This window comes from Herpailurus yagouaroundi, unplaced genomic scaffold (assembly GCF_014898765.1).
Source record: "Herpailurus yagouaroundi ecotype Mexico unplaced genomic scaffold, PumYag 186, whole genome shotgun sequence".
Lineage (NCBI taxonomy): Eukaryota > Metazoa > Chordata > Mammalia > Carnivora > Felidae > Herpailurus > Herpailurus yagouaroundi.
Genome location: NW_024412417.1, coordinates 11,659,685 through 11,682,979, shown reverse-complemented (window position 1 = coordinate 11,682,979; position 23,295 = coordinate 11,659,685). Strand labels below are relative to the sequence as shown.

Sequence of the window (23,295 nt, the reverse complement as noted above, 5' to 3'; positions counted from 1 at the left end):
TCTTTTCCTCCTTTTGTAATATCTCTCCTTTTTATTTTAGTGATATTGTTTTACTAGAGTCTTTATTAGGCTACCAGTCTTTTCAGCTTTCATATCCTTAATGCAATCATTCAAGCATTCATTCAACAAAAATGTTGTAATTATCTATTATCTAAAAGCATTGGGAATCGAAAAAGTGAATAAAAAAGAACCTTTTTCTTCCAGAAGTTCACAATCCAGTGGGTGGGACGTGTAAACAGACAGTTTTAGTGTGAAGTGTTAAAGGTTGTGATAGGGGAAAATAGTGACCACTACTCTAGACTTTGGGGAAGAAAAAGGGTAGGCAGGAGAATAAGGCAAAAAAAAATTTTTTTTTCTAGGTAGAATAATCAGCATGTGCAAAGGTGTAGAACTGTAAAAAAAATTGCTATGACTGAAGCATGGTGGTATGAGTTGAAGCTGGACAGCTGGGCAGTAGCCAAATTGCATTCATTATAAACTCTTTTTGTGATAGAAAAGGGTTGGGCGTTGGGGGGCAGGTAGATCTCTTGTATTAATTGAAATGTGATTAGAAAGACTGATTCATGGTGTGGTGTGGGTAAAGAGGGGTAGGGAAGATAAGGTTTGGCATGTTACGGACAGCAGGGTGAAGCAGAGGTCCTAGGTCTGACCCTTAGTGGATGGGATCCCAGGGTAGTGGTCAGAAGATGATCACATGTCCAGGGGCTTATTCTAGAGGTGGTGATAGTGATTTGGGATCTGTCATTTAGTACACAGGAGGCTAAGAAGGCTGATCATCCATAAGGTGCCAAGAACCTTGATATTGTTTCCTTGTACGTAAGTCCCCCCTCCATTTTATTATGAAAAACTTTAAACATATGAGAAAGTTGCAAGACTTGTATAGTGAACACCTATATACTCACCACTAAGATTTCACAGTTATTAACGTTTTGCTACATTTGGTTTTATGTGTTTCTATCCTGTCCACCATGCCATCTATCCATCAATCCACTTTTAAAATATGTTTCAAAGTAAGTTGCAGGTATCCACATGATACATATCAACCCTAAACATTTCTAAGCAGGAATTTCTAAGCATGAATATCATAAACTACTGTTTTGTATTAGTTTGTGGGGTTCTTTTGTTGATGTAAAATTTACGCACAATGAAATAGAAAAAATTTTAAGAGGGGGGTGCCTGGGTGACTCAGTCGGTTGAGCGGCCAACTTCGGCTCAGGTCATGATCTTGTGGTTTGTGAGTTCAAGCCCTGTGTTGGGCTCTGTGTGGACCTCGGAGCCTGGAGCCTGCTTTGGATTCATGTCTCCTTCTCTCTCTGCCCATCCCCTGCCTGTGCTCTCTCAAAAATAAATAAATGTAAAAAAGGTTTTTAAAAAAATTTTTTTAAGGGTACCATTTGATGAATTTTGACAAGTGTATCCAATGATGTAATCCAAACATTCATTAATATATAGAACATTTCTGTAATCTTAGGAAGTCTCTTCAAGCCTCTTCCTAATTTCTTTTGCCTCCACTCCCCTAAGACAACTACTGTCCTATGTTTCACCATAGATTAGTAGCATAGATTATAGATTTTACTTAGATTTAACTTCATATAAATAGAATCATACAGTTAGTTTTCTTTTGTGCAAGTCTTTTGCTCAGCATAATGTTATTAAGATTCATCCATGTTGTTGAGTGATTCTGGTGTGTGCATACCTTTTATTGTGGTAAAACATAAAATTTAATTTACCTGCCATTTTGAAGTGTACAATTCAGTGGCATCGAGCACATTCACACTGTGGTACAGTATGCCCCACTATCCACGTCCACAAGTTTTTCATCTTCCCAAACTGAAACTCTGTACTCATTAGACAGTAACTTCCCATTACCCCTCCCATAACTCCTGGTTACCATTATTCTACTTTCTGTCTTTACAGATTTGACTATTCTAGGTACCTCATATAAGTGGAATCATACAGTATTTTCCCTTTCGTGTCTGGCTTGTTTTACTTAGCATAACATTTTCAGGGGTCATCCATGTTGTTGTATGTATCAGAATTGCATTCCTTTTTTTTTTTTTTTTTTTTTTTTTGAGAGAGAGGGCGCAAGTGAGAGAGGACCAGAGAGAGAGAGAAAGAGAATCTCTTGAGAGGCAGAGAGAGAGAGAGAAGTGGGGCTCAGCTGGGGCTCGTGTTTTATATGAAGTGGGGCTCGAGCTCACCTGATGCAGGGCTCATGTTCACCTGATATAGGGCTCAAACTTACCTGATGTGGGACTCTAACTGATGAACTGTGAGATCATGACCTGAGCCGAAGTCAGATGCTTAACAACTGAGCCGGCCAGGTGCCCTGGAATTTCATTCCTTTTTAAGGCTGAGTAATATTTCATGTGTGTATTTACCATATTTTGTTTATTCTTTCATATGTCAATGGGCATTTGAGTTATTTCCACCTTTTGGCTATTTTGAATAATGCTGCTTTGAACATGGGTGTAGAAAATTCTGTTTGGGTCCCTGCTTTTCAGTTCTTTAGGGCCTATACCCAGAAGTGGAATTGCTGGGTCATATGGTAATTATATGTTTTACTTTTTTGATGAACTGCCATTTTGTGTTCCACGGCAGCTGCACCATTTCACATTCTCACCAGCAATGTACAAGAGTTCCAATTTCTCCACATCCTCACCAATACTTGTTATTTTCCTTTTTTTTTTTTAAATGTGAAGTGATATCTCCTTGTGGTTTTGCCTTTCATTTCTTTTATTGCTATTGATGTTGAGCATCCTTTCACATGCTTTTTCACTATTTGAATGTCTTCTTTTTTTTTTAATGTTTATTATTTTTGAGAGAGAGAGACAGAGACAGAGGGCAAGCAGGAGAGGGGCAGAGAGAGAGGGAGACACAGAATCTGAAGCAGGCTCCAGGCTCTGAGCTGTCAGCACAAAGCCTGATGCGGGGCTCAAACTCACACACTGTGAGATCATGACCTGAGCTGAAGTCGGCCACTTAACTGACTGAGCCACCCAGGCGCTCCTGAATGTCTTCTTTATAGAAATGTCTATTCAAGACCTTTGCCCATATGAAAGATTTTGGTTGTTTATCTTTTTCTTGCTTATCATGTATATGATTTGCAAACATTTTCTCACATTCTGTAGGTTTTTTCACTTTCTTTTTTTTTTTTCAATATATGAAATTTATTGTCAGATTGGTTTCCATACAACACCCAGTGCTCATCCCAAAAGGTGCCCTCCTCAATACCTATCACCCACCCTCCCCTTCCTCCCACCCCCACATCAGCCCTCAGTTTGTTCTCAGTGGTTTTTTCACTTTCTTAAGAGAAGGTTTTGATGCATACAATTAAAAAATTTTTATAAAATCCCAATTTATTTTTTCTTTTGTTCCTCATGCTTTTGGTGTAATATCTAAGAATCTAGGCAAATACAAGCTCTTGAAGATTTATCCTTATTTTTTTGTAAATATTTTGTAGTTTTAACTCTTATGTTTGGGTCTTTCATCCATTTTGAGTTAATTTTTGTGTATGGTTATAAGATCAGGGTCCAACGTCAAGGTCAGGGTCCAACGTCATTAAGTTTTCTTAGCACCATTTGTTGAAAAAGAATGTCCTTTCCTCACTGACTGGTCTTAGTATCCTTGTTGAAAATCATTTGATCATGTATGAGAGAATTTATTTATGGACATTATTCTATTCCAGTAGTCTGTAAGTCTGTCTTTATGCCATACTGTTTTGATTACTTTAGTTTTATAGTGAGCTTTGAAATCAGGATATAGGAGTCCTCCAACTTGGTTCTTTTTCAAGGTGGTTTTGGCTATTTAAGGTCCCTTGAAATTCCATATGAGTTTTAGAATGAGTTTTTCTTCCTTTTTTTAAATCTTTATTCTTTTTTTAATGTTTATCCACTTATTTTGAGAGAGACAGAGAGAAAGAGAGTGAGAGAGAGACATGGGAGGGGCGGGGGGTGGGGACAGAGAGAATCCCAAGCAGGCTCCACACTGTCAGCACAGAGTCCAATGTGGAGCTTGAACCTACAAACCATGAGATCATGACCTGAGCCAAAACCAAGAGTCAGACGTTTAACTGACTGAGCCACCCAGCCACCCCTAGGATGAGTTTTTCTATTTATGCAAAATAAATAAATAAATAAATAAATAAATAAAAATAATGTTATTGGGATTTTGGTGGAGATTGTATTAAATCTGTAGATTGCTTTGGGTGGATTGTCATTTTAACAATATTGCTTCCAATTCATGAACATGGTATGTCTTTCCATGTACTTATATCTTTTCTAACTTCTTTTCAGTAAATTCTTTGTAAATGGAATTATTTTCTTAATTTCCTTTTTGGATGTAGGTAACTTTTTAATATCAAGTTTTATAGTTGAAATGACTGTATGCAATTACTAATCAAGACTTTTTTTTTTTTAATTTTTTTTCAACGTTTTTTATTTATTTTTGGGACAGAGAGAGACAGAGCATGAACGGGGGAGGGGCAGAGAGAGAGGGAGACACAGAATCGGAAACAGGCTCCAGGCTCTGAGCCATCAGCCCAGAGCCTGACGCGGGGCTCGAACTCACGGACCGCGAGATCGTGACCTGGCTGAAGTCGGACGCTTAACCGACTGCGCCACCCAGGCGCCCCACTAATCAAGACTTTTTAATGGTGATCCCTTATAATTCTTGAATAGTCTCTATTGGTAAAAAACTGTATCACCCAATAAGAGTTAAACATTTTTAGACAATTTTTGTAACCATTTAAAATTGCAAGAGTTGAGATTAACATTTAATAGTTCTTTTTTTCATGACAAACACAAAGTTAATATTTCTTAGGATAAAGAAATAGATTTAGAAATCAATAAAATGTGGGGTGCCTAGGTGGCTCAGTCATTTATGCATCTGACTTCAGCTCAGGTCATGATCTCACAGGTTTGTGAGTTCAAGCCCCAAGTCAGGCCCTGTGTTAACAACTCAGAGCCTGGAGCCTGCTTCGGATTCTGTGCTTCCTTCTCTCTCTGCCCCTCCCCTGCTTTCACTCTCTCTCTCTCAAAACTAAATAAAAAGAAAAAGAAACAAATCAATAAAATGTTTCATATCAAATATTTCAAAGTAATGATGAAAGTCTGTGTTGCAGGATATGCATACGTTTTTTGACTGATCACCTTATATCTAGCTTGGATACTACTACAGGCATACATCAGTTACCAGTGGACAGAAATATCTGATATATGTGAAAGCAGAGATTTGGAGCTGTCATCTGTAGCCTTCCAGGATCTCCCTTCCCCCTTTCCTCCAAGCTGTCAGCACCTTTGTCTTGTGCTGTTTTCTTGGACATCTAAAACAAACTCTTCTGGGAGCTCCATGGGACAGTGTATGCTCTGCACATAGCTAATAAATCTATGTCCAGGGGCTTGAGCAACTCGTTGGCTTTGCTCAGTGTCTTACAGAGGAGCAGTGGGTGTGGAATGTGACTCATAAATCACTTTATCCAGGGGAGGAAGATGGACATGAGGAGTACCAAACAAGGTTGCTCACAACCTTGAGTCACCATCCTGGGAGCCCCAGCCATCCTTGGCTGTGCCTGGTTGCTTTGAAGGCTGAAGAGGTCCACTTTCATTTGACCCGTTGAACTCCATTGTCTTCCCCTAGTGAGAAGCTCTGGTCTAGTGATTGGCTTGTTTGGAAAGGAGAAAAGAAAGATAATGTGTAATTTAGGAAGAAACAATAAAAATAGGTGCATCCTGATGGCTGTAATTTTTGAAATACGGTCTTATTCACTGACTGATGATAGCATTCCTAATCTAAGGTGTGTCAGTATAGGATTCAGCATTGGATATTAGATGAATAGCTTTGGTGTAATGTGTGAATGGCTTGAAATGAAGTTGGAAACATGGATTATTTTTCTACTTCTGCCATTAGCTAACCGTGATCACTTTTACTGTGTTTTGATTTCCACGTTGCTTTGCTCATGCATTTCTCTCTGTGCTTCGCATTGTTGCTTCTCATTTATGTATTTCTAATTATAGAATTGAAGTTACTTCAGATGCCATTTTCTCCACTTGAGTCTCTTCTAATTCCTCCTACCAGATAATATCTCCTTCTTTTGAGAGGAAACATTTAATACTATAATTTTCTTTTGGCATGTATCATATTCTTTGGTGGACTATGGTTTATGTCTATGTATATCTTACTTCATCTTCCTTGTTTTCAAGGTCTTCTTTGTATATCTTGCCTGTTTTAGAGTGGTGAACTAATTGTAGTTTATCTGATTTGAGGGCTCAGCAAAATAAATTCTTAAGCAAAAAATTTTTTGTCTACCATAATTAGCCAGCACATATAAACTATTTTGCTTAACCCTCTTTCAGGAAGAAATTTGAGAAGTCTGGACTAAAAACGGAAAAGCTGACTTCACTTTCACAGATGGCACACCTGTAATACATGAAAAAACAGGTTTCAAGTGTGTATTCAATTCTGAAAAAATGTTCCTACCTTCCATTGCATCATTCAGCAGAGAATCTGTGCTGCAAAGTTTGCAGTCAGGTTCATGGAATGATGTAATGGAGGAATTGATTGTAACTCAGTTTTCTTCTTGATTGTGCCATTAATAACCATCACCAGTTTATTGGTTATTTGGAATATATTAATCCCAAGCATGGCGACTTAGTTCATTTTAATACAGCCGTGTGACTAGATTGTGGAAACTTACAAAGAGTAAGTTTCTTTAGATCAAGGCCTTTTTTAAATGAAGCGTTTTGAGAATAAAGTGTTTATGACGATCCTTAATAAATAAGGATAGATAAATAATACGTAAAGGGTTTCGTAAAGATCCTCATTGGCTCACTGATATGACAAATTATCTGAACATGTTGGACTAGAAGCTTCAGTGGGAAGATATGCTCATTTATTTAGAGACGTGCAGGCCTTCCCATTGAAGTGCAACAGGAGAACTGAGTCGGCACTTGGAGGCCATGCTTATTTCCCTTGCAGAACTTCCCTGGTAGCAGCAGAAGTGCTGATATTTCATATGGGGAGAAAGCAAGATACAGCTTCAGAAAAGAAATACAGATTTTGATGTTTGTGAATACTTGGAGTTTCTATGGTTGGAAATGCAAACCTGAGGATGTGACTGAACGCCAGAGAAATGCCCTATCAGTGTGGTTCAGTTTCAGGGCACCTGAGGTTGCTGGAAGCAAACTGTTCACCAGGTAGGGCAGTGCTACTTGATGAGGGTTTGTCTACCAGAGCTGCCTGAAACTCTCATCAGTCCTTGTTGAGATGAGTTCAGAAGTCGAGAGCAAACATGTAAAAACTTTATGGTATGTTGACAGAGTCTGTTTGTATCTACTGAATTTAGTAATAAACCATTGGGCTTTTGTATTATGCGTATCTTTTATTTCATTTTCTAGTAATTCATTCTTATTGTATTTTATAGGTTATTTGTCTGAAACTTAGGGAACACACAAAACAAAACAGTTACTTCATTATAGATAGTTTGGAACTCATTGAGTTACAATCTCTGAGAAGGGTGAGGCAACTGGAAATGAATATATGAGTCTGAGGATTATCTAGAAATTTATGGCCATGTGACTGGCCATATTCTAGCAATATTTAGGTGCACCTGACTCTGTGAAATGCACATTCTGTTTGATAGGTAAAATTTAAAAATAAGGTGCTATTTTAGAAAAATTAGTAAGGGACAGTACTCCCTTACTGTTATTAATTAAAATACTCATGCTTCCCATCTGAGGATTTTTGATCATGAGCCCAGTAGTACAAAATTTGGCCACCCTTACTGTGGGACAGTGCCCTCCATCTAGGAGATCCTAAAAATATTTATTAAATTCAGTTGATTTCTCTTAAGACTTAGCAGAAAGTAGATAGTTCACTAAATAAAGTCCAGAAAATTAAAGTAACTTTGAAAGGTAAAATTTGAAAGCTTATTAGCTGTATATCACCTCTACCAGCCTTGCTCTGCTTTGTTAAATCTTCGCCAGTCAGAACTTTGAGAATATATTATTGAGGTACCACTATGAACGTAGATGGTTTATGAGATTCTAAGTGTGTTGTTGTTTTAATCAGTTGAGATTTTTAGTAAGCTAAATCCTTAGTTTTAAAGTTCAGATTTTTAGTACGTTCCTTGATGTAAATCCTGTAAGTGGTTATTTATAACTCTATACTAATTGTACTACAAATACTTAGAGAAATTACCCTGCAAAATCTATTTTCCAAGTCAATATGCTAGAGTATCTTCCTTACACTGGAACACTATACTTCAACAAATTTTAAAAATTGGCCAATATAAGAAGAAAATAATCAGCCATATGGAAATAATAGCATTGTGTCATATTGTCAACTTTCATGTTAGATTTGCAAAGTGGAAATATAATTATGAATAACAAAATAAACACATGTACTGTATAGCAGAGTATGCCATGATATGCTTTTGACACAATGGAAACAATTGCTAATAAAATAAGGTGTTTTATTTGGAAGAGAAAATTTGTTCTTGGCAGGGGCTTTCCAATTTTGCCAGTTTTAAAAGTGGCTATGTTGGTGGGTGAGATAGTTATGGAAAAAATATATACAATCTTTATGCTTAGAACACATGCATTGTCAAAGTTTCTTCATGCAAATTACTAACTGTCAGATTACTAAAGCTGTCTCATTCTGGGGAGGAGGCAGTAGAATATTTTCTTTACTTAGTTTATCACTTCCATTAGGCAATTTAAGAAATTTACATTCTGAATTTCATTTTAACTTCAAACACGGTTCTGTCTTTATTGATTCTGCCATTATTGTAATAAAATATATTTAATATAATAATATAAATAAATATCATATACATAAGTGTATAAAAATACGTCTGTAGGAAATTTACCTTGTGTTGAGTTTTGTACTATATTTCATTTAAGTGCTGTGCTATATTTTTCATGTGTTCTGTTTTCCAGCTAGGCATGCTGACAAAATCTTTTAAGAGTGTGCTCCATTCTGTTTTCTTCTTTCTTTCCTCCGGAGATTGTAGCACTGTGTTCTATTTATAGTGAGCACTTGCTGTTGACAGACTGAAAAAGATCTGAGGATCTACATTATAATCTTTTGATAAGCAGAATTAGAGAATAATATTGGCCAGTTTTAAAACATCTCAGTATAAGCATAATATTGTGTTTTATATTTTTTCAGGAAGACTCTTTGGCAACAGATGATTTCCTTGTGGACTACTTTAATGAATTCCTAAGCCTTCCAGTGAGTATATTCTTATGTTCTATGGAATATATTATCAAAGCAAAATATTGTAATCACTGGATTATTTTATAAGGTAGCTTTATGAAGGATAATCTTTCAGAATTATTAATGAAAAGTAAAGTTTGTATCTTTTTATGGAGTTAATCATTTGGGTTTGAATCATATTTGGAAATTACTGAAGAAAGCTGCATCAGTTGTACAACAATAAGAGTGAATGAATGAATGAATGAATGAATGAATAAGAAAGCTGGAATTTTTAAAACAATTTTTAAATGTGTATTCATTTTTGAGAGACAGAGAGAGACAGATCATGAGCTGGGGAGGGGCAGAGAGAGAGGGAGACATAGAATCTGAAGCAGGCTTCAGGCTCTGAGCTGTCAGCACAGAGCCTGATGTGGGGCTCGAATTCACAGACCGTGAGAACATGACCTGAGCTAAAGTCGGATGCTTAACCAGCTGAGCCACACAGGCACCCTGAAAGCTGGAATTTTTCTAGCCATTAAAAGTATTTTGTACAAAAAATAATAATAAAAATACTAAATGTGGATAAACTAGAAAAGAAGTATTCTGTACAAAATCTGATGCTATTGTATTTGGCACTGTTTCAGGCTTTGAACAGAGGTGATAAAGACAAAATATCAAAAAAAAACCTGTATTTCTTGACTCTAGGCAATTATTGTCATCCTTTTGTACAGATATTAAAGTGGAATTTGTGTCTACGTTAACTAGAATTTTATATTAATAGTAAATAAGACATAGGTGGATGCCAAATAATAGAATTTTAGTCTTTCAGAGTATTGACTGATATACTTAAGTATCAAGGGGGTTGGGGAAAGTGAGATGGAAATGCATAAAAACACTTACAGTGCTTGGCAAATAAAGTTAATCAGGAATTTCAAATAAAAGAAAGATAAGAAAGGGTTTTCATTATTATACAAATGCAAAAACTTTTTTCATTAACATATTTACCAGGGAAATTTTGGAATATAAAAATGTCACAAGTAATTTTAGAGGGTGTGGGCCATAATATGTTACTTTTAATTAAAATTTTAAAACTTATTTTAAATTTAAATTTTAGTGTGATTTTGGCTTCAGGAGTGGAATTCAGTGATTCTTCACTTACCTACAACACCCAGTGCTCGTCACAACAAGCGCCCTCCTTAGTACCAGATCCCGTCTAGTCCATCTCCCACCCACCTCCCTCCGACAAACCATAGTTTGTTCTTTATCATTAAGAGTCTCTTGCGGTTTATTTCCCTCTCTTCTCCCCTCTCCCTTCCACATATTCATCTATTTTGTTTCTTAAATTCCACATATGTATGAAATCATATATTTGTCTTTCTCTGATTGACTTACTTTGCTTAGCATAATACCTTTTAGCTCCATCCACATCATTTTAAATGGCAAGATTACATTCTTTTTTGATGGCTGAGTAATATTCCATTTTGTGTGTGTGTGTGTGTGTGTGTGTGTGTGTGTGTGTGTGTGTGTGTGTGTACTTATATATTTGTATGTCATATCTTCTTTATCCATTTGTCAGTCAATGGACATTTGGGCTCTCTCCAGAGTTTGGCTATTGTTGATAATGCTGCTATAAACATTGGGTACATGTACTCCTTCAAATCTGTATTTTTGTATCCTTTGGGTAAATACTTAGTAGTGCAATTGCTGGGTCTTAGGGTAGTTCTGTTTTTAGTTTCTTGAACCTCCAGAGTGGCTGCACACATTTGCCTTTGCACCAACAGTGCAGAAGGATTCCCCTTTCTCTGCATCATCGCCAACACCTGTTGTTTCTCGTGTTGTTAATTTTAGCCATCCTGACAGGTGTGAGATGGTATCTCATTGTGGTTTTTATTCATATTTCCCTGATAATGAGTGATTTTGAGCATCTTTTTATGTGTCTGTTAGCTATCTGGATGTATTCTTTCAAAAAGTATCTATTCATGTCTTCTGCCCATTTCTTAATTGGATTTTTTTGGTGTTGAGTTTGATAAGTTCTTTATAGATTTTGGATACTAACCCTTTATCAGATATATTGTCTGCAAGTATCTTCTCCCATTCTGTAGGCTGCCTTTTTGTTTTGTTGATTGTTGTTTTTTGTTTTTTGTTTTTCGTTTTTTGCTGTGCAGAAGCTTTTTATCTTGATGAGGTCCCAATAGTTCATGTTTACTTTTGTTTCCCTTGCCTTTGACAATGTGTCTGATAAGAAGTTGCTCCAGCCAAGGTCAAAGATGTTGTTCTCTAGGATTTTTATGGTTTCCTGTCTCACATTTAGGTCTTTCATTCATTTTCATACACTTTTGTGTATGGTGTAAGAAAGTGGTCCAGTTTCATTCTTCTGCATGTCACTGTCCAGTTTTCCCATTTTCCTTTGTTGAAGAGACTGTCTTTTTCCATTGGATGTTCTTTTCTGCTTTGTTGAAGGTAAGTTTAGCATATAGTTGTGGGTCCATTTCTGGGTTTTCTATTCTATTCCACCGAACTATGTGTCTCTTTTTGTGCCAGTACCATACTGTCTTGATGACTACAGCTTTGTAATATAGCTTGAAATCTGGAATCATGATGTCTCTAATTTTGTTTTTCTTTTTCAGAATAGCTTTTGCTATTCAGGCCTTTTTGGTTCCATACAAATTTTAGGATTGTTTGTTCTAGCTCTATGAAAAATGTTGGTGGTATTTTGATAGGGATTGCATTAAATGTGCAGATTGTTTTGGGTCGTATAGACATTTTAACAATGTTCTTCTAATCCACGAGTGTGGAATGCTTTTCCATTTCTTTGTGTCCTCTTCAATTTCTTTAATAAGTGTTCTATAGTTTTCAGAGTGTAGATCTTTTATCACTTTGGTTAGGTTTATTCCTAGGTATCTTATTGTTTTTAGTGCAATTGCAAATAGGATTGATTCCTTGATTTCTCTTTCTGCTGCTTTATTTGTGGTGTATAGAAGTGCAACAGATTTCTGCATGTTGATTTTGTATCTGGCGACTTTGCTGATTTCATGTATTCTAGAAATTTTTTGGTGGGGTCTTTTGGGTTTTCTACATAGAGTATCATGTTGTCTGCAAATAGTGAAAATTTGACTTCCTCCTTGCCACTTTGGGTGCCTTTTCTTTCTTTTTGTTGTCTGATTGCCGAGGCTAAGACTTTGAGTACTCTGTTAAATAGTAATGGTGAGAGTGGGAGTGGGCCATGATATGTTGAATCTCTTAAAGCCTAGCCACTGAAGATGTCTTTTGAAGAGACAGTACTAGATGCACCCTCTTGCCTAGATTAGTTTTTGCATGTATGTATGTATCTATGCATGCATGTTTGTTGTTTTGTCTTATTTTCCTTTTTCGAAAAGAATTTGTGGTCTCTCCCCCATTCGGCACAGCCAGGCCTCTGGATCCATTATGGGGGTTAGGCTGAGACACCAATCACCTCTCGCTTTCCAGCAACAGGCCCGAGTGATGGTACAGGATACCTCATGGGTTCTTGTTTGGTCTGATTTTCTTTTTCTCTTTCTTTCTTTTTTTTTTTTTAAATATTCATTTATTTGAGAGAGAGAGACAGACAGACAGACAGAGTGTGAGCAGGGGAGGGGCAGAGAGAGAGGGAGACACAGAATCTGAAGCAGACTCCGGGCTCTGAGCTGGCAGCAGAACCTGACATGAGACTGAAACTCATGAACTGCAAGATCATGATCTGAGCTGAAGTCGGACACTTAACAAACTGAGCCACTCAGGTGCCCCTCTTTTTTTATTTTTAAAGTTTATTTCTTTTGAGGTAGTGTGTCCCTGTGTGCGTGAGTGGGGGAAGGGCAGAGTGAGAGAGGGGGAGAGAGAATCCCAAGCAGGTTCCACGCTGTCAGCACAGAGCATGATGCAGGGCTCAAACTCATGAACTGTGAGATCATGACCTGAGCTGAAATCAAGAGCCCAACGCTTAACCAACTGAGCCAGCCAGGTGCCCCTGGTCTGATTTTGCAACTTTTTCATCATCCGGTTGTGTATTATAAAAAACCCAGCAGCATCACAAAATTGTCAGAATTTTGCTCTTCTTGAGTATATTGTCTTTCCTCTAGGCTCTGCATTCTCCATTTTTCCTCTAATTTTTGTGACATTTTAAAAAGAAAAATGTCTATATTGGGTCTGATTTCAATTTCTCAAGATTTACATGTCATCATCTCAAGTTTTGTGATTATCTTGACTTTTACTTGCTCTAGAACATAAATTCCCCTACCTTTTTTTTAAATCTATTTTAAATTATAGAAGTGATATAACAATACTTTAGAGAAAATTTATCTTAAATGTAAGAAAAATTGAGCCATAGTCCTGCCATCCAGTCAGAATTGATGTTACCATTTTTGTGTGTTTTGTGTGTTTCAGGCTTCAGGTGAGATGGCAGAGTGTCTCTGTGGTCATGTGTTCATCCCACCCAAGCAGACTCCTGCAGTTTGACCCTTTCAAATATCCCATGTGGCCGAGCTCGGCCACTTCTCCTGTTTTCTGTCTCTCCAAATCCTTCTCTTTTACATTCTCTCATTCTGTGTCCCCCCCACCCTATGAAAATCTCTCTCATTCCTTTGAAGCTACATATGGTACAATGTAATCTACCTATTAACTACCCATGCTTCACGCCACAAGAGAGGAGAAGGGGAAATATGGTAATAGGTTTCCAAAAAGAATTTGGGGACATGGAGGAGAAAGAATGATGAATTCTCAAACCAAATTCCAGGCAAAATTCTAGAACAGCTTCGTAATGTTTGGTTTATTAGCACTTAGCTAAGAGTTAGAAGCCAGCATGGGTTTATTGAGAATAAATGTGTCAAACTGAGCTCTCTTTTTTTGGAGCATTATGGACTGGCATTTTAGGGAGCCATAAATTTAATGTATTATAGTTTCAGTAAAGCATAATCATAGCAATAAAGTAATAATAATAATACAGATAAATGGAACCATGTTACTTCCTGCCCTCAAAGCCCTCAAAGGTGGCTTCTTATTACACTAAGAATAAAATCCAGAATCCTGTATGATCTGGCTCTTGCCATCTCTTGGTCTTTATTTCCTGTGCCTCTTCCTCTTATTAATTCTTTTCCAGCTTAGCTGGCCCTCTTCATGTTTCTCCACCATGAATATGCCAAGCATACTCAGGGCCCTTTAGGCTGGAGTGCTCTTTCCCGAGATACTTGTTTCACCTTCTCCCTGATTTGAGTCACCTCTACTCAGGAAACCATCCCTCCCACGCCTATCTAAAATAATACACCCAACACATGCTCCACTTATACGGCTTTGTCTCTCCAAAGCTCATATCATTACCTGTGAAGTTAGTTTTCAAATATTTGAACACGTTCTCTAATTGTAGCCAGTAGGGGTTGACACTTAATAGCCTACAGATTTAAGTCCACATTCCTTAGTATGGAGTTCAAGACCTTTTGCAATGTGGCCTGAATCTAACCTTTCTAGTTTTACCTCCCGCTTCATTCAGCTTGTGTCATCCTGCACAATCTTTCCTGCCTCCCCTGAGCCACCCCCACCCACCTTGACCACACATATTCTTCCTGTGTCCATGCCCCAGTGTAATGATTAGTAATGGAAGTGAGGCAGATATTACCCCTGTGATCTTAGAAACATTCTTTTGTTACTTAATACCTTGATATCTTTCTCTGTGAAAACAGTGTAAGTATCCTATAAGGTTGTTATGAAACAAGGTAATGTATGTTAAGTGCTTGGCACAGAATTAGTGCTTCTCTTTCTTTTTCCTTCACTAACTAGACCAACTCATCTTCTGATCCTGAAACATGAGGGGCAGTCACTCCTTAATTAGATTAGTAGGTCATTGTCAGTCTGGAGAGTAAACTTCTGTGCCACACAAATATGTCATTGGCTTTGGCTTTCCAAATTATTTTTATCAGGGTCTTGGATGAAACGTTGCAAGTGAACTAGTGTTTTTCCAGCTTAAGGTCACTCAGCTAGTTAAGTGACAAGGTCCTCCCAGGTCCACACGACTCAAAAACTTGTCCTACTATGCTGTAAGAACTATAGAACTGGCAGTGGAGGAACAGAATCTGGTCTTATTTTTATTGTGGTAATCTGAAATGGTCTGAAACAAAGCTGATGTATTTTTAGGGGGCATTAACAGAGGTATAGTTAAAATCAAGAAAAATATTAGTCTGGAGCATAGAAGGCACTCAATAAATGTTTTGCTTTGTCTTTTTTTAAAATCGTATTGACTTGTCAGACTACATTTGGAATATTGTGTTCCATTCTTGGTGCCACAGGTTAGGAGTTGCTCTGCCAAACCAGACTTGGGGAGATTCAGCCAATGAACACTCTGGAAACCATGTCAGATGAGGAAGGGTTGAAAGAAGTGTGGGTGTTGAACCTGGCTGGGGAATGGGTAGAAGGGTTGGAGTGGGCCAGCTTTTTTCCAAGTATTTCAAGATCTGATTGAGGAAGAGGGGTTAACTTGTTCTGTGAAGCTGGCGGGCACAACCAAGGCCAGCATTTATGAGGAAGTTGATTTTCAATCACCAGAAGAAAGACATTTAAAGTTTGTTTTCTAACAGTAGAACAGAACAATAGGGATGACATTATTCACAGGAGTAAACTTCCTGTGATTGGAGATATTTGGATACAGGTTAGGAAATCATTTTGGGGAATATTTTATGGTGGTATATATGGTAGGTGGGAGATTAGACTTTCCCAGCTAAAGAAAATTTGATTAATCTTCTCTGTTTATTTTTATCTCAGGAACTACATTATAAATTTCCTGGGGCCAAGGATAGGTCCCTTTCTTCTGTATCTCCAAAAGCTTCTTGAGGATGATTGTTTGTTTTTTTTTTTTTATTTATACATCTTCCATGTAAGATAATTTTTAAATAAACAAATAAACTTTCTAATCTTCTTTTGCCTCACCTCCTCTACCATTTCCTCCTCCACCAAAAAACCACAACAATCTAAGCCTGAGATAGACAGTGTAGATATTTATTATAATATTCTCAATCCAAAAGTCCCTCCCTTAAGTCATCTAGATTTCTGAGACTTCTCAGTCTTCTTCCACATCTGTAGTGACATGCCCAAGGTCCCAGATTGGATTGTGGCAGAAATGGGCCTAGGAATCAGGCTTTCTGGCTCCTACCCTCCTTCTTTCCATTACCCCATAACACCCATGGGACACATTGTAAGATCCAGAAATTGATGGCTGGTAGCCTGCCTCCATGTTATTTTGATGAGGGGAATCCAGGACAGTTGCTGCTATTATAAATGATTATGGCACTTTCCAAATCCTAGCTTTCATAACTTCATTCCGTTTGTTCTGTTGCCAGGTTCAAATTCAGATATTGTTTTCATTTGGTGTCTGGGAGGTTGTCTTTTTTTTTTTTTTCTGTCAACTCTTTACGGACAAGTGTTTGCTTATTAAGTTTTCTTCTGTGCTATAGTGTGAAAACATTTTTTTTCCCCTTTTGGTTTTGTTTTGTGTGTTTTATGCTCAGTGACTGTTGTGGGATTGGGTAGATGAGCCCACATACAGATTTAGGTTGGTCCTCTGTGGGTGGTTTAGAATGTTTGTGACATTTATGGTCTGCAGAAGCCGAAGGGGTGGCCTGTTCCATACCCTCCTTGCAAGGATAGGTATGTCATGTGTTTGCCAGACCATGCTTAGCTATTTGCCTTTGGAATTTTACCATAACTTCTTTTTTGGGGACTGATTCTCCACACTTTTTTCTTTAATCTGTAAACTATTATAATTTCTTGCAGCTTTATGAAGGATTTATATGTTGGATAGATTGTTGGGTAAGGAGAAAGAGAAAGAAAGAGAGTACGGATTTGGGGAATGAGTGGCATAAAGGGGGATGCAGGGCTTGGGTCTTCCGCTGCCAAAAGTTAAATACTTTTAACTTTTTGAGATTGATTTTTGAAGGTGTTGATAGAGTGTAGGTAGTACTGCCTAGTTCAGCGTTTATACCTCTGGGTGTTTTGATAAGCCTTGTAGCTCACACATAAAGCACTCACATTACCAAATGTTAATTCATTTTATTAACTAAGGATATTTCTATGTATTTTATGTGGCACATGATTCCTTCCATCCCATTGGTGAATATGTCCAGCAAATAGTTTATGGTGAAACATCTAAACTGACAGTAAAACTTAGATTAAAAGAAGTCATTGGTAACTGACTTGTTATAGTCAAGTAGTCACATGTTTTTCATTCGCTGACTAGGATGCATGTTTAAAATACAGCTTTGGAACTCAATTAGGAGAGACAGAGTTGGAGCAGAGATGAACATGTATTAAATTAACCTAGTCATTAGTTTTTAATTTAAATACTGTTCAGCTAAATAATTTGGCACCCAGTAAGTTTCAGTGGTGCTCCGCTGGCAGTTTAAGCACATCACTAATTATTCACAGGCTTTTTCCCCCCTCCTCTTCTCAAAGAAATGTGGAGCCAGCAATTTATTGTGGTAAAAATATTTTCGTGCACTTGCTTTTTCTGTGGAAATATTTTTCGCACATGGATGACTGGTACTACAAAGTTAGCTTTCACCGCCTTCAGGTCAGTTCGTTTTAGAACATTTGGAAAACGATACCCTTGAAATAAGAAAATTAAGCAAGGGAGAGAGCAGTCTGCAGCAGCTTGCGGAGGATTGGGTTTGAGGCTCAAACTGAAGATTTTTCCTGTCATATGATTAAAAGTTGAGAGTTCTCTAAATCAGCCTACTCAGCTTTTTCTGGAGAGAGACTTCCTACCTCGTTCGTTTCTCTCTCCCCCACCTCACATGTCTTTTATTGTCACATACTAAGCCAACTGTGGGAGTTTTGTGGATAGGCTGAGAAATAGTGAAAACAAAGGACTTGATGTGTGAGAGAGATTTCTTAAAAATGTTTGTTTATTTTTGAGAGAGAGAGAGAGTGCATGCAAGGGGGGCAGGGGTAGAGAGAGGGGGTGGACAGAGGATTGAAGTGGTCTCTGAGCTGTCAGCAGCGAGCAGCCCTGATGTGGGGCTTGAACTCACAAACCCTGAGATCATGACCTGAGCAATGTTGGACACGCAACCGACTGAGCCGCCCAGGTGCCCAAGATTTATATATATATGTATTTTAAAGCAGACAACAGGACTTTGCATAATAAAGAGCAGGGTTCTTCTGCGTACAGAACCTAGATGGTCATCCCCTCCACTTATGTGAATACACGGGAAAGTCTACATGAAGTAGCAGACAGAAGGTGGGTGTTAAAGTTTGTCTTGATCTGGATTCTGTCTCTTCCCAGCTGAAAACTTTTACTGGCTCCCCATCACCCTAAAGCAGCGTAAATCTGAACATGCATCGGAATCACCTGAGGGCTTGTTAACACAGAATACCAGGCCTCACTCTCTGAGTTTCTCATTATAGGGAGGGGCCTGATAATTGCATTTCTAGCAGGTTCCAAGGTGATTCTGATGTTGCTGGTCCAGGCACCACACTCTGAGAACCACAGACTCTAGAGAGTGAGTTGGGAGTTATGCACATAATAGAAAGTCTTTGATGAACCCATCCTCTGCCTTTCTCTCCAGGCTTGTATCCTGTTAATTCCCTCTTGACTAGTAAGCTTCAGCAATGTCCAACTGCTTTCAGTTCATCAATATACATGTGTTATTACTCAAAATGAATTACTCGTGCTCTGCAGAGAGAGTGAGGGTGATTTAAAGAGTGAGGATGGTTTTGTCTGTTTTACTAATCCATAAACACACACATACGCACCCATGAGCATCTTGATAAGGGTAGGAGCCAGAAGATGAGAATCTGCTGTTCCCTCAATGGTCTCTTCCTGCTCGCCTTTCCTAGAGTAGTGAACTGATCATGCTGAGAGGGATTCTAGTGTTAAACATGCATATCTCTGTATAACATGAGTTTTAAACACAAGCCCACCATTTCATCTGGCTCCTAACTGAAGAATCAGTAACCCATTTCAATTCCAGAGGAAACACTGAGATCAGCTTCTTGAGAAGTAGGACGACTTTATACCTTATGGGTGTTCTCAAGGATTTCAAGGGATAATTTTGACTAAATATGACTTCACCTTGTATGCCAACTGTAGGGCTCATTGTCTTGTAGGATGAGTCTTTACTGTCTCTTTGTATTTACATCCTTTTTTCTTTGTTCGATCAGCATACTCTGAAGCCATATCTGTGTCTCCCTTTCATTTGGGGCTTTGTGGAGAGTACTCTGGACTGGCTCACTCAATGTGGCAATACAAAATCTATCATGATAGCTTATTTAATAAGTGTTCAATGAAACTTATTGAATAAATGAGTAAAATAACAAAGGAACAGTGGAATTGGATGATCTTATTAGAAAGAAGAAGATACAGACTTTCTTTTTTGTGAGAGACAATTGTGGATCAATGGAGTATCAAAGAAGCAAGGCACCTTGGGATTGTTTAATTAAAACCCCTTTTATGATAAATCCTAGAAAAGCAAAGTGATTTTACCCAACATTTCTTTCATTTAATCATTCTGCTTATCCTTTTCTGGATAGATTTCTAGGTTAGCCAAATCCCTTTTAAAGTACAATAACTAGATAAAAAAAAAAACCTCTAGTATTAACTACCATGGTCTCTCTGTGGACAGATTTCCCCTTTAGCATTTGCATGTTACACTAATTTAAATTATTTCAGCATTTTGTTGACTCTTCATCATAAAAAAAAAAAAATGAATGACCATGTATTGTTCCTGCAAAGGCAAGTGTTTTATTCAGCTTGTATCCTCTTTGCTCGGGATAATAATTGGCCCTTGGGCATTCAAAAGTTTGGTCGTTGTTGAAATAAGTGAACTGGGGGAAGCTTTGAATCAGTTATTTGCCCCTTTTATAATCTTAGAAACACAGTGCTATTAAGGATCTTCAGAGATCCATTGGAAATCATGGCTTTTAAAATAAGAAAGCACTTATATCCCCTTGGCATAGACTCTATCACATTTTAATTCCACTGAGATAAATTCTTTTTAAAAAATTTTTATTGATTGATTGATTTGAGGGAGTAGGGAGGAGCAGAGAGAGGGGGACAAGGCATCTGAAGCCAGCTCTGTGCTGACAGCAGAGAGCCCGATGTAGGGCTCAAACTTATGAACTGTGAGATCATGACCTGAGTCGAAGTCAGACACTCAACTGACTGAGCCACCCAGGTGCCTCCCCCACTGAGATAAATTATTAAATTTAAAAATTCTAAATATTTTAACATCTTATGTAGCTAAATTTCATGTCATTTAATCATGGACACAATTACAGCTTAGCTTCTGTTGTCTTTTCTTTTTTTTTTTTTTTTGTAAAGTACTTCTTTTTGTCCAGTTTCTCTCCTCACTTTCATGTACTTATGTCGTTCAGCTTTCCTTCCTCAGGGTGGATAGACTCTGCCTCTTCCCTACTCCACTTGCTTCAGAATTCAAGTATTTCGTGCATATGAGTAGCAGAACTGAGTCACACGTGTAACTTGAACCACACGGGAGTCTGGGTGATACAGTTTTTAGTTGTCCAGATTCTGCATTTCAGGGGGTTGGAACAGATCCTCAGCGAGCTAATCCACAGCATCTACTGACGCCTACTGAAATTATGTGTCAGCTCAGTGTTTAAAGCAGTCTGTAGTCATGAACTCAGAGTTCTGCAGTGCACTCACTAGGGGATGTGCTGGAAATCCATGAAGAGATCACTTGTTTCAGCCGTAGTTTTGCTTTTTGAGTTGAAAATGAAAGTAATTGCTGACTACCTGCCTTCCACCCTGCCCTAGCCCCTGTGTGTGCTGGGGACAGTAACCCATGCAAGCGAGTTATTGCCACCCTGACCCTGGCTCTGATGACGGTAGCTCCGAGATAACTGCCAGTCTCCCGAGAGCCTGGGGATGGCTCTGCTTGTGGGATGTGAGCATTCTACCTCACCAACTCAAGAGCCAGCAAACAAAACTCCAGACTGCTACCAGGAGAATCTTCCTAAAACACAAATCATAGTTACTTCCCAATTTAGGATTTTCCCATCCCATCCTATTTCAAGGATCAAGATAAGCTTATGCTTCTTAAAATGGCATGCAAAGCCTTCCATGATTTGGTCCTATCTACCTCATCTACCTCAAGTCTTTCCTCTGTTCCTTAAACAATTTCAACTATGAGCTATTCTAGTTATATTCTAACTGCATGGAACTGCTGAAAATTACCCACATGTACCATGCTGCTTCATGCTTGTGTGTCTTTACTGATAAAACACCTTGGTTTGAATCCCAGATCCACTATGTTTATGGGGTTATTGCTTAGCACAGGGCCTGGCCTAGAGAAGGTGGTTAGTACATGCTAGTTTTATCAGTATGTGAGGCAATAAAATCGTAAAGAAGGGGAAATGTGCTGTCTTTGGGACCAGATAGACTTTTTCGATAGCCCCGATTTAGCACTTCATTGCTCTGAATCCATAGTCCATCACATAACTATCTTGAGTGTCCACTTTCAATAAAGAATGATCTCAGGAATGTGGAAAGATAGTGCATTTGAAGTGTCTGTCACATGCTTGCACGTGGTAGATGGCCAGTTAACGGTAGTTCTTGTCTCTTCCGTTATTTATATCAACTGTAACTTAACTCCTTTCTACTGAGTAACATTGGCTACTGAGGGTCTCAGAATGTCATAGTCCCTCTAAATTTTTTTTTACTGGGTCATTATTTTTCTAACTTGAGTAGCAGGAAATGTCTTATTTGTTCATAGAATTAACTAACTGGCATTCTTGGCTTTGGATTATCACAGCTTTGTGTCCCTCTGTCCACCAGGTGTGAGGGTAGGAGGCAGAAAAAAGAAAGGAAAACAAATAAGGGCCGAACTTGCTCTCTTGTTCCATGGATACTCAGAACTAGAAGAAATCTTTTCCAGATGGTCTTTTGCAGTATACTGTACTGTTTCCCCAACCCCAGCTAATATTTTATGTCCATTCTCTACCAAGCTTAATTCAGTTGCTTTCTCCTACCAAATGAATCTTGTCTTTGATATCAGCAGACTCATTTATCTGTTTAGTCTAGTGATAGTATAATTCAGAGATCGTATTTGACATGCAGGTAAGTGATGCCTGTTTGAATCTCGTGTTTGAAAGACACATGCAGTTAAATATATTTATTGAAGAAACCTTGTACACAATTTACTGGCACTTGTCATTACTTGTCCATTGCCCTACACATGTAATTTTTGAGGGGAAATCTTAGCCCTGAGACCTTTTGGCCAGTAGACTGACTTTCGTATTGAATTCTATTGTCCATGAACTTTAAATTCCTTAGAAGGGGAGATGATCAGACTTTAGAGATGTGACGTTATCTGACACTAAAAAAAATATGTATGTATTGGGGTGCCTGGGTGGCTCAGTCAGGAAAGTGTCTGACTTTGACTCGTCATGATTTCATGGTTTGTGGGTTTGAGCCCCACATCAGGCTCTGTGCTGGCAGCTCAGAGCCTGGAGCCTGATTCACATTCTGTGTCTCCCTCTGTCTCTGCCCCTCCCTGATATGCTCTGTCTCTCAAAAATGAATAAATGTAAAAAAATAATTAAAAAATATGTATATATACGTACATATATATGGATATTTTTACATATGTATGTATATATTTCTAACTCCAATATTATGACATCCTACCATTTATTAAATTTTAACTATGGTATATCTAGCAATCTCTTAGTAAAATTTGGAAGAATTGATGTTCTCCCTAGGACATTTACTAATCCAAGGGGAAGGCCTAGATGTCTTCTACCACCTGGATAGACATTTATAAATTAATCTACATGAGTAAATAGTTCACTAAAGGTATCCTAAAATAAGTTAATATTCTGTAAAAGGAAACTTGATTCCAGATTTGGAGGGCAAAATGGGAAAAGACAGAGCCAATCCACTATTTATTTGTTATGGAGATGGAGATGCCAAACATGTTTAATTATTTACTCAAAGTTACAGAGCTACTTAATGCAAATTGGCATTCAAACTCACTGTTTGAATATTGTTGTATATTAACTGACTGACTTTAAATAAAACTTGGCAACATTTAGTAATTACTGTGAAAAGCTCAGAAATGTTAGTCTCTCTTTCTCTTTCTC

General features: G+C 38.0%; 1 protein-coding gene across 12 annotated transcripts in view; it reads left to right on the top strand.

The window, feature by feature from the left end:
• RGS22 (regulator of G protein signaling 22) overlaps positions 1–23,295 on the top strand; it is a 180,795-nt gene that overhangs the window by 8,472 nt on the left and 149,028 nt on the right. For 11 of the 12 annotated variants that reach the window (XM_040494102.1, XM_040494103.1, XM_040494101.1 and 8 more), the window contains exon 3: positions 9,169–9,231. In XM_040494102.1, the coding sequence (XP_040350036.1) occupies positions 9,169–9,231 (63 nt within the window). Of the gene's footprint in view, positions 1–9,168; positions 9,232–21,947; positions 22,271–23,295 lie in introns of those variants that run through there. The other variant, XM_040494107.1, reaches the window with a different exon arrangement.